Source organism: Arachis ipaensis, chromosome B03, assembly GCF_000816755.2.
Source record: "Arachis ipaensis cultivar K30076 chromosome B03, Araip1.1, whole genome shotgun sequence".
Classification (NCBI taxonomy): Eukaryota; Viridiplantae; Streptophyta; class Magnoliopsida; order Fabales; family Fabaceae; genus Arachis; species Arachis ipaensis.
Window position 1 is genome coordinate 123,643,913 of NC_029787.2, and position 12,812 is coordinate 123,656,724.

The window sequence follows — 12,812 nt, forward strand, 5'->3', positions numbered from 1 at the left end:
AATATGAATTTTTTAAAAATAATATTAATAAAGTATAATTTGTATATTTTTATTTAATTATATATATTGCTATTTAAAGAGTTAATTCCTTACGCAATATGGTTGCCCCATGACAAATAATACACGGGATTTTTATTTTTAAAGTTTATCTCCTTGAAAAATAATAAAATATAGAATCATTTTTATGTGAAAATGGGCCGATGCTTCAATATTATTATATCACAAGACATGAACATGAATTGTAGTTGAAGGAATAAGGGCACCATGCTTCATTTTTGTTTTAGAAGTCTGTCTTAATGTATTTCTTAACCTTTCAAATAGCTTAACCAACAACGAGTAATCTCTTGGTCCAAATTTAAATGATAAAAAGACTAGACTAGACTAGAATAAAGATTGATTGCCCTAAACTTAGAAAAATGGTAGTCAAATGGTGATGAATGTGTTCAAAGAGGCATAGAGTGATAATAGTTAGTAGCAGCAGCATCAAAGCAACTTCCGTAGACGTTAATTCTAAATAGTTTTGAATGAAGACTAAGCTATGCTTCAGTGCATCTTCTTAGTTCTTACTTACTAACCCAAATGGGCCCCACAGCCCCCAAATAACGTGGTCTTTAACAAACACGTCCCCACCAATATCATATTCCACTTCCCCCCTCCCCCTATTTATAAAGCTTGAATCTCCCTCCAATTGCAAACAGAACATAACATAACAGAACAAAACAGAACACAACACACTTCTCCTCTTCTTCTTCGTTCTGTTATCCAATTAGCTAAAAATATAATGGATACTCTTCCAAAATGCGAAGCAAACTTCACCGCACTGACCCCTCTAACTTTCTTGACGAGGGCAGCTGCATGCTATGCCAACAGACCCTCCATCATCCATGAAGGAACCCGTTTCACATGGTCACAAACCTACCACCGCTGCCGCCGCCTCGCTTCCTCCCTGCGTGCCCTCAATATCGCTAACAAGGACGTCGTAAGTCTCACAACTTGCATTGCTTGCTTCTAGATACATTCAATTTTCAATGTAATTCATATACTAATTGAGCATACATACAGGTGTCAGTGCTGGCACCTAACATCCCAGCAATGTACGAGATGCATTTCGCAGTTCCCATGGCGGGAGCAGTGCTCAACACCATCAACACTCGTCTTGACGCCAAGAACATAGCCGCCATTCTCAAGCACTCGGAAGCCAAAGTCTTCTTCGTGGACTACGAGCTTGTCCCCAAGGCGAGGGACGCCTTGAGATTGCTGGTAGGACAAACTGAACCAGCACAATACGCATGTCTTCCTCTAGTCATCGTCATAGACGACATAAACTCCCCCACGGGGATCCGCCTGGGCGAGCTTGAATACGAGCAAATGGTTCGCCAAGGCGATCCAAACTTTGTGGTGGATGAAATCCACGACGAATGGTCTCCAATCTCGCTGAATTACACATCGGGAACAACCTCAGAGCCGAAAGGAGTTGTGTACAGCCACAGGGGTGCGTATCTGAGCACCCTGAGTTTGATTCTCGGTTGGGAGATGGGTAGTGAGCCAGTTTACCTCTGGACTCTGCCTATGTTCCATTGCAATGGGTGGACCTTCACATGGGGAGTGGCAGCACGTGGGGGAACCAATGTTTGTCTTAGGAACACTGTGGCATCTGACATATACACAAACATTGTTCTCCACAACGTCACACACATGTGTTGCGCTCCAATTGTCTTTAACATCCTCCTCGAGGCCAAGCCCAGCGACCGCCTCCAGTTCAAGTCCAAGGTGGAGATATTAACCGGCGGCGCGCCCCCGCCGGCTTCCCTTCTTGAAAAAGTGGAGTCCCTTGGGTTCCATGTGACACATGCCTACGGCCTGACGGAGGCGACAGGGCCCGCTTTAGTGTGCGAGTGGCAGAAAAGATGGAACCAGCTTCCAGTACAACAGCAGGCGGAGCTAAAGGCAAGACAGGGCGTCAGCGTGGTCACGATGGCTGACGTGGACGTCAAGAATCTAGAAACAATGGAGAGCGTGGCGCGTGACGGGAAAAGAATGGGGGAGATTATGCTTAGGGGAAGTGGCATAATGATGGGATACTTCAAGGACCCTAAAGCAACCTCAAAAGCTTTCGAGAATGGTTGGTTCAGAACCGGAGATGTGGGTGTAATTCACCCTGATGGCTACTTGGAAATCAAGGATAGGTCAAAGGATGTGATTATCTCGGGAGGCGAGAATATAAGCAGTGTGGAAGTTGAGAAGGTTCTGTACGGACACCCGAGGGTGCTGGAGGCTGCGGTGGTGGCAATGCCGCACCCGAGGTGGGGTGAGAGCCCTTGTGCCTTTCTCTCACTCAAGAAGAATCCTTCTGGGAAAAAAGATCATGTCACTCAGGCTGAGGTAATTGCTTACTGTAGGAAGAATTTGCCGCATTTTATGGTTCCTAAGGTGGTTAAGTTCTTGGACGAGTTGCCCAAGACGGCCACCGGCAAGTTTCAGAAGGTTCAGTTGAGGGCCATGGCCAAACAGTTTGTGGTGCCGCCGGAGAATGACCAGCAGCAGAACAAGCCCAAGAAGTCAACGAGCCAGGTCAACAACAACAATAATAATAATAATAATAACATTGAGCAGGTTTTAGCTGTTTCTCGTCTTTGAATTTGGGAAATTTTAAGAGTTACTGTATGTATATACCGAGACATATTGGGCCATTTTGCATGTATTATCATGTTTTCTAAGAATTTCAGATGCTTTGTTTTTCTTAAGTTTCTCTCCAACTACCCGCATCCTGTTGTGTAGCAGAATGACAAATTAGAAATAACTTCTTTGCCATCTCTCTTCTATCCTTTTCTTTTGGTTGTAATTGGCGTAGATGTAATTTTATTTGACCATCTCTCTTCTATCCTCTTCTACCCAACATTACTCTTTAAGAAGAAGAAACACTGCTGGTGAGCAAGGTTGCCTTTGGCTCTGATATCAAAACAAGGCACGACAATAAGAATATAACAAAAAAAATAAAAATAAAGATACAAATATACTATTTTTGTGATTTATTTGGCAACTTGTTACATATAAGATAAAATAAATTATAAACTATATTCATATCTCATTTGTTAAATATATTTTATATTTTTATACTTTTATCTTAATGTCTCAAATTTAAAAACAAACTCAATTTAAGGTTCAAAACAAGAAATGGCCCTTTAACATTATAAGAGCTAAGGAACATTGCTCTTGGGGAGTATATGTATCATTATTCTTACTTTCTAAAGTCTGCTTCTTATGTCGTATAATTTTATGAGCACTAAGTTTGTATTTATTTGTTGAGATTGAAATTGAGATTGAGTATCATATTTAGTATATTTTTGTGTAAATAATTAATGTAGGTATAGTTCGTTTTTCTGATATTTGAGCTCTTTTTTTTAGACAGAAAAAATGATACGTCGGTTTACTAAAAAAACAGTAGTAATGGACTACTCTAAAAATGGTAGTAGTAGACACCTATAAAAATACTTCAAGTCTCTAACATTTAAGTTAAACTCCAACACTTAAGTCAAAAATAGTATAATTTTTTTTTTAAATATGGAATGAAGCACGTACATGTGATTTAGTGAGTCACTCATATAAATTGAGTTGTTTTTTTATTTGACACGGTTATTCATATCTTTTGCTTGGTTTTTGGAGTCTTTTTGCAAATCTTCCGGTGGGCCTTAGTGATTCGGCTAGAAACGGATAAGTAATTAAAAATTAAAACTAAAATTTTAATTTTGAGATACAAAATTTTAAATTTTTTAATATCTTTAAAAAGTTATAATACATGGACTAAAATTTTTAGAGATGAAAACTAAAATTTTTATAATATTTTTATCTAAAAATACTTTCATTTAATTTTTTAAATTTTAAATCTATCCATTAATTTTTATATTTATCTTAAATTAAATATAATATTAAGACATAATTCAATCTAATATAATTTACACTAAATACAATATAAAAACTTAATTCAATTTTAATCTCTTAATTTTTATTTGTCAACGTCAATCTTTCTTTCAAAAAGGTGCCTGAATAAACAATTCATGCCATACGGGGGACCTTATACAGTCATACCTATATGCTGATCTCCTATCATTTTCAGAAACAAAATTATATATTTTTAGTTTTGCATCAAGTCATAGTTAAACTTTTTTTACCTATGTTTGTTGGTGAGATATTTTTTATGAGTGTACGATTAGTTTATGTTATAAGTCCATGTACTCTTTATTTGTAAATAATTCAGTAAAGGATTTATGTGGACCTGGTTTCTTATTACGATATTATAATATTTATTACTTTAAATGTACAGCATAACATAATTTTTCTTCTCTTTAGTAAAACTCCTTTTGATTGCTAATAAATTATAGTTTAAATGGTATACTTTTTTTATATTTATCTAAAAAGTTACAAGTTCTAATCTCTTTATTTTTGATAAAAAAAAAAAAAAGTCTTTTTGATGTCTAAATATTCAATAATGTTAAGAGCTGTACTTACATCATCAACTTTCGTATTACTTGTTGAAAACACAATTGATAAAGACTAAAGAGGTCTCAACTAGTAAATTAAATAAGAAATCACTATCAAAGGTGGAACACATCTTAATCCAAAAGTACAAAACAACCCATTTATATAAGTTGTAATGTATATATATAATTCTCATCATTTAATGGACCTTTCCACTTACTATACATTCGATATCTCAACAAAGACAATAATATAGTTATATTGTGCATAGTCTAAAGTGGTGATCATATTCTATGGCTTGATTGCATTTTTTAAGCTTTAGTTTCATTATATATATATACTTTGAATGTTATATAAATCCTACTTTGAGTCATTGTGTAAGATTTTGAATTTACAACAACATATATTTAAGATTCTCTGATGTAATTTAATTCACCCTTGTGGATATGGAGTGATTAGAGGAAATTGCACATTGCTTCTTAATTAAACTATAGAATATGTGTACCTTATTCCTTGACCTAGAAAATATCCAAATTAACCTCTAATATTTTAATATTGTACTTTTCATCATAATTATCTTTTTCACTTTTGAAATTATCCAAATAATGGAATGAAACGTTATTCTATTTCATTGGCAAAACTTACTAACAAGACAACAATAGAATAGAGAATAACACTTTGTCATTTCACTTTTTTTTCTTTGTACTCCATTACTTGTCAGCAATTCAAACCTAGAAAATATGCACCAAATATAGTGTCATTTTACGGCAATCGCAGGCTTATCTAAAGGGAAATTGTTTCAATTATTCTTTAAATAAACCCAGACATGAAAGAAAATATTAAACACTATATCTTAATGAGATGTGACTGAACATTAATTTTGAGATAAACATATATGGAGAGTGATATATTCACGACATTAATGTGCGTAAAGTATTATCTACAATCCAATGTATATAATATTGTTCTGCATATAATTTTTGCTCTTAAGTTCATCAAATAATAAAGGTTAGGTGATATTGATTAAATTAAACCAACCAAAATTGTCTAATGCCATGGAAATCAAACTTCTTTTTTAAGTAAAGAGACATGCTTCATGCCACAGTGCCAGAAAGCCGGTTCATTTAAAGACAAAGCTATTTGCTTTTAAAATCGTATTACGAACATGGGGTTGATATAAATCATATGTGGTTCAAACTTCAAATTAAAGTTAGACAGACGTGGAAATGATTAATCTTGCCTCTTTTTCTTTCATATAATTGTACGGTATAAGTTATTAGGCCATACTTTTTTGTTTCTTTTTTTTTTAACTTCAACTTCATTAACTAAAAAACGAACTAATACAAACTTAATTATAGCTATATTCAAGTATATGTAACTTTAAAAAATATTTAACATAGATTATTAATCAAGCTCACATTAAACCTATTTTCTTAATTAATAAAAAATTATACAATTTTAGAGAACATTAAACCACAAGGTTACAAACACATAGATTAGGCCATACCATCAAAGATGTTAGCTAATGCAAATTATTCATCACTGGCTGCCCTTGTATGCTGGGCCCAAATCTTTTCTGATAAGATCATAAGAGTGCTGTACAATAATGATCAACATAAAAAACCGATCAATTAGGCTATATTATAGAAGATATATATTTGGAGTCTCACTAGAGAGAGAATGGACTATTGAGTTACAAAATGAACATCCCTCATACTATCTAGAATAACCATCCGAGTATTAGGGATAATAAACATCTTTTCAAAAGTTTAAACTAATTTTGGGGTTCACCAAGGATCGAACCTTGAACTCTTGACCTTTCGAATCTAGCGTTCTAATACCATGTCATAATACCACTTATCCTAAAAGTTTCAATTGATGGAAAAAGGTAACACTAATGATTATATCTCTAATACTCCCTAAATCTCCATTGTACATATTGTACAAATATTTCATTGGTTCCTCATACTTTCCCATATATTTGGAGGCGGACTCAACTTGAGTTGATCGAGTGGTCAACTCACTCGTCTCAAGTATCCAGAGGTTATACAAGTATCGAGAATTCGAATCTCATCTTGTGTATGCACCAACAAATTAGTATATCATTCTTTTTCTTTTCCTTCCTTTCTAACTTGTGATGTTTGAAAAGAAATTAAAAAATAAATAATTTCTTCGAAAAACTGCAAATAGTGACAGGAAGCCAGGTGCAGAAAGTGTGATAGAAAAGAAAGAGCTGGGTAAAGTTAATAAAATTAAAGATGATTTTGGAGTAATTCTTGTTTGTCTATATATATATATATACTATTAAGTATTAACCCTCCTTTCCTTTATCTTAGAAATAATGGGAATCTTCCAAAGTCCAAACACACCCACAAAATGAACAAAATATCTTCCTGGCTTCATCCCCACATTCCAGAAGCACCATTGTCTAACATCACAATGGTTTAGGAACATGTGCCTTGATTCTGGTTGGTGGAATAATGTCCTTGTAAAGATATGATGATGTCTTCAAGGTTGAAGCCAAATAAGAGGAGGACCAGCCTTAGCTTTGAGCACTCTTATATATGTATGTATGTATGATATTTTACCCAGGTCCTTGTGACAATTACAGTTGATAAAGCTGGAAAAAGGAGAATAAAAAAAAAACTTTTGAGCATACTTGTTAAAGGGACTACTACATTCACAAGGTTCATATATATCATAACCACTTAGCATATATATCTATCTATCTATCTATTTATTTATCTATTATAATATATTAAAAAAATCTATTTCATTTTACGAATATCTATTTATATATCTATCAATTTATTTATAATCTATAAAAAAAAAAAAACAAATAATGATACAATGAACATGATGGTTTCAGTGGCTAAGAGAAGGGGATTGAATCTTAGCCCCCTTTTTGTTGCTTAATACTTGCTGAACTCAGAGAAGACTTTTCAGTTTTGGCTTGTCTCTGGATACGAGACCTTTTTGTTTTTGCTCGTCACTTGCCACGAAACTTTTTGTTTTGTCTCGTCACTTGGCACGAGACATTTTAGTTTTTGCTCCTGTGCAGTAGAAAACAGAAATGGAGAGAAGAAAGATTACACCCAGATATATCCTGGTTCAGCTGCTAAGTGCAGTGCAGCCTACATCCAGTCTCCATCACAAATATGATGGAATTTCACTATAATCAATCTGATTACAACTTGTAAAGTGCTAACCCAACTTACAAGGGGATTCCCACAGAATCATGAAACACAACATAGATGAACAAAGGAACTCTAAGACATCTATGGCTTTTTCTTTTAATTTTGCACTCTCTACCTTTTTCCGCTCTATGACTTTTTCATTACAAACCTCACTGTTTGCCTTTTTCCATGAGACTCAAGACATGACAAAATTAAACAGAAAAATACAAAACAAAATGCATTGAAGGAGAAGAGAAAACTGTTAGCTCAGGTAGCTTTGAGAACACTGTGCCTTGCACTCTCAAATTTTCTCCTTGCCTCAAACAGTGGCTGTCCACCCTTATTATAGAAGAGGGGAGCCTCCACTTATTGAAGCCAAAACCGAACCAACTTCTTCCTCCTTCAACAAAATTGGTTCGGCCACGTAGAGAGAGAAGAGATAATCATGCAAAACCCAACATGCAATTACCTCTAGTCCTTTCTTGATCATCACCCTTCATCAATCCGAGCTCTCCATTCTTGGCTTGCTCTCCAAGATGGATTTCTGGCCCTTGATGCTTCATGATGATGATGACTTCATCTGCTTCAATCTCTGCCTTCAACCATCACTTCGCCACTCTAGCTACTCCCTGTGGTGGTTGAGTAGAATCAAAGACAAGCCATGCTTCAAGAATCTCCCTTGCTGGCCGAGATCTTCTTCGTCCATTTTTGAGCATGAAAGGCTCAAGATACATCACCAAATCTAACCAAATATAGTGAATATCTCAGCCACAGCTCATTTTTATTTTAGTATATTTTCTTGCCATCATTAGCTTGATGGTCTTGATGCATGCAACTTCATTTCGGTAGCTCCATGTAGCTTCCATGGCTTCCTTTATTTTTTTATGTTACCAAGGGAAGCACTCAACCTGTAACATTTTTAAATCAAGCTTCAAGTAACAATGTTATTTAGCATATTTTATGATGCTAAATGCTTGATTTATGAGCAGTTTTAATTGATAATCAAAACTTATTTGATATCATAAACTGATTTACTGCTCAAACTACTTCATACAAAAAATATCAAAATGTTTTTTCAAATCTTTTCCTGTTAAAGATATCAGAGCAAAACAACATGATGGAAAAGTATTTGAGCAAACAAACAGGGCAGTTTTATTACATAGTTTAAAGGAACTGCCAAAAATAAGTTTTCAATATAACAAGTTTATCAATGATTAATCAACAGTTGGGCATCTCAATAAATCTAACATCATTATAAACCAAATGCCAATATAAACCAATCATTATAAGCCAAATGCAGTTCAAGCAACAACATGCATTCTTTGAACAAGGGTGATCATGAATTTTCAATTTTGAAAGTTTCAACCCCTGTTCCCCTGTTTTCAGCAGCCCCTGTTTCGTTCCAATTTTAATTTTGGAACCTTAAATTCCTCCCCCTTTTGTCATCATGGGGGCACCTGCACAAAATATTGTTACAGAAAACAGAACATGCAATATAACAGTTCAAAACATAACCAAATGGTGTCATCAAAGTATCACCTAGGTAGCTATTATCAATTGCAACCTTAACAAAAAAACAAAAGAGCTAATTGAGCCAAATTGTGCCAATATCAAATAGTAACCAGAGAGTTAATCATTGAAAAGATTAAAGTCAGGTTCCTCCTCGGCGCCATCACTGCCAGCTTCTTTTTCAAGACTTTCCAACATTAGACTGACCCTCTCTTGGCATTTCTTCCATGCCAATTCATTCTCATAAGCAAGTTTGTGAGCAGACTTGTGAAATTGAACCATGAGATCGGACATATTGGTGAATTCTGTGAGAATTTCTCTGAGGGAACCAGTCGTCTTTGAGGATTCTGGGCGGCCTTCAAAGTCATCATCAGATTTCTTTCCCCTTTTTGCAGCTCCGCCTGCTCTGATCATGGAAACCCGGTTCTCTACATCCTCATTGGTTAAATCTACCTTAAAGTACTCAAAAATACATGTAAGAAACATTCCATAAGGTAGATTGGCCTTTTTTGTACTTTTCACAGACTCCCACATGTGACGAATCATAATATAGCTAAATGAAATAGGAGTTGAAGTAACTAAAGCAAATATTATGAGACAATCAGATACAGTTACCCTGTTGTGAGAACCACTTTGAGGAGTGAGAATGTGAGTTATGATGTGGTGCAACAGAGAGTTAATTGGATCCAAAGCCTTATGAGTCGGAACAGTTCCATCTAGGCCAGACAAATTTTCACAGATTTGATGAATCACTTACTTGTATGTAACTCCTACATGTGAGTCCCATTTATCACTCATATAAACCTTTGGCCCTTCATCAATGTATCCAAGGGCAGAAGAGATTGTTTCAGAATCCAGTATGATCTGAACCCGTTTCACATAAGAGTGAATGCTACCATCAATAAACCTTAGATTTGCATAGAACTGCCTAACCAGCCCTGGGTACACCATTTTATGAATATGAAGCAGAGGTGACCATTTAAGACCTTCAAACATGGGCTGTAAATCGAGTCCTTTGGAGGCCAGAGATTTTAGATTCACTAGATAAAAGAGACACAAATGCCGTTTCTCCAGGACTTCATTGTGGAATTCAAAAGCAGCACACGTAGAGAACCTGGAAGGATCGAAATGTGAGTGTTGTTTGTGAAACTTGTTCTTGAACTCCATTGACCCAAGGTTCGCGGGTTCTCTGGTCTCATGGAACTCGAAACCCTTCGTCTTCTTGGAACTCTTTCCGGATGCATGTGGAGAGGTTCTTTTCGGTGATGATGGAGAAGGTGAGGTATGAGACTCCTCTACTTCCTCTTCAATGCTGGGCTCCTTCGCCTTCTCGCTCTTCCTTCTTCCAGAAGATTTTTGAGCAATAACTTTGCGCCTCATAGTCTCGGTTCTCTTGGAGGGGGGTGAAAGAGAAGAGGAGGAGGTGGAATGGATGTGAATGTGGGTATGTGATTGGGGTGTAGAAGGTTTTTGAGATTGGCGAATTCTCTCACTTTTCCTAGGGGCTGTTTTCTTTTTCATAATGAAAGAGATCAATGGAGATGGAAGTTGGAGATGAAAGGGTGGCCGAATAGTGAGGTGAGTGATGGGAGGTTAGAGAAGCATTAAATGCTTAATTGGAGAGAGAATGAGAGAAGTTATTACCCATTAAGAGAGCGGTTATTATCCACGGGGGTTTCAAAAACTGAAAAGAGGTTTCCCTAAATCAAGGGATTAGTTGGAGGGAAAGATTTGATTTGACAACATGCTTCTTCCAACACGATTTGATGAGACAACCAAGGGATTTTGTTGATTTAATTTTTCAAAAGAAATGAAACTAACAAAACTGTCTTGGTGGGGTCAAGGAATTTTTGGTGGGCCCATAAAATTTGAATTCTGCGTTGCCTCCCCCTTGACCACAGCTCTTCCATTCTGCCATTTATTGTTTCTCGTCCAAATCTACGAGCAAAAACTGAACAGAGTCAAATATTCACAAATTTTCAATGAAACTTAAATCAAACATTCCCAAGCTTTTTCTCAAGGTACAGAATCTGTCTTCACAGAGGGGTTTTGTAAAAATATCAGCAATTTGGTCTTCTGATTTTACAAATTGAATATCAATAGTACCCTTTTGCACATGTTCCCTAATAAAATGATACTTTATCTCAATGTGCTTGGTTCTTGAGTGCAAAACAGGATTTTTTGAAATATTTATTGCACTCATATTATCACAAAATAGGGGTATACTATTGATTTTTAATTTGTAATCTTCCAATTGTGTTTTTAACCAAATTAATTGTGTGCAACATGCAGATGTGGAAATGTATTCTGCTTCAGCTGTGGATAAAGCCACTGTGGCTTGTTTCTTGCTTGACCACATGTTGAGTGAGCTTCCAAGGAAGCAACACATGCCGGACGTGCTTCTTCTATCCACTCTATCTCCCGCATAATCTGCATCACAAAATCCTACTACACAAAATTCATCAGATTTAGGATACCACAAGCCATAATCACAAGTTCCCTTAATGTATCTAATGCGTTTAACAGCCGTAAGATGAGATTCTTTTGGGTGAGATTGAAATCTTGAACATACACCCACACTTTGAACAATATCTGGTCTAGAGGAGGTAAGGTACATGAGTGAACCTATCATTCCCCTATACCTTGTTTCATCCACATCTTGACCATCATCATCCTTTTCAAGTTTTGTGTTGGGATGCATTGGTGTACCCATTGCTTTGGAATTTTCTAGGCCAAACTTTTTAATAAGTTCTTTTGCATACTTTTCTTGGTAAATAAAAGTACCACTATGAGTTTGTTTAATTTGGAGGCCAAGAAAGAAAGTGAGCTCTCCCATTAAACTCATTTCAAACTCACTAGTCATGAGTTTTCCAAACTCTTCACACAAGGAAATGTTGGCCAATCCAAATACAATGTCATCAACATAAACTTGAACAAGAAGTATATCATCATTAGATGCTTTAATGAACAAAGTAGTGTCGGTGGTACCCCTTTGAAATTTATTTTCCAACAAGAAGGCACTAAGCCTTTCATACCAAGCTCTTGGAGCTTGTCTAAGACCATAAAGAGCCTTAGTTAATTTGAAAACATGATTTGGAAACTCTTTATGTTCAAAACCGGGGGGTTGTGCCACATACACTTCTCTATCAATAAAGCCATTAAGAAAAGCATATTTAACATCCATTTGAAACATTTTGAAACCTTTATGGGCGGCATAGGCAAGAAGCAACCGAATTGCTTCCATTCTAGCTACCGGAGCAAAAGACTCATCAAAATCTATATCCTCTTCTTGATCGTAACCTTGGGCCACTAATCTAGCCTTATTACGAACAACTTGTCCATCCTCACCAAGTTTATTTTTAAAGACCCACTTAGTACCCGTTACCTTCATACCATCCGAATAAGGTACTAATGTCCAAACCTCATTCTTGTCAAATTGAGCTAGCTCCTCTTGCATGGCCTTGACCCATGATGGATCTTCAAGAGCTTGTTTGACATTGTTGGGCTCCATTTGTGACAAGAAAGCAAAGTTGCTAGGTTCGGTTTGTCTTTTGGTGGAGGATCTTGTTGTTACACCATGAGAAGGATCACCAATGATGAAGTCATGAGGATAACCCCTCATAGACTTCCATTCTCTAGGTTTTCGGCCAA

At 36.1% G+C, this 12,812-nt stretch overlaps 1 protein-coding gene across 1 annotated transcript; it reads left to right on the forward strand.

Moving 5' to 3' along the window:
• On the forward strand, positions 672-2,813 carry LOC107631407 (butyrate--CoA ligase AAE11, peroxisomal-like). The gene is made up of 2 exons (XM_016334839.2): positions 672-979; positions 1,063-2,813. The coding sequence occupies exons 1-2, from the start codon at positions 782-784 to the stop codon at positions 2,635-2,637; spliced, it is 1,773 nt and encodes a 590-aa protein (XP_016190325.1). The 5' UTR covers positions 672-781; the 3' UTR covers positions 2,638-2,813.

What these genes read in the sequence shown, in the direction of transcription:
- LOC107631407 (XM_016334839.2), top strand. Translation starts at nt 782, where the DNA reads ATGGATACTCTTCCAAAATGCGAAGCAAACTTCACCGCACTGACCCCT. An exon ending in ATATCGCTAACAAGGACGTC is followed by an intron (nt 980 to 1,062) that starts GTAAGTCTCACA and finishes GCATACATACAG; the next exon opens with GTGTCAGTGCTGGCACCTAA.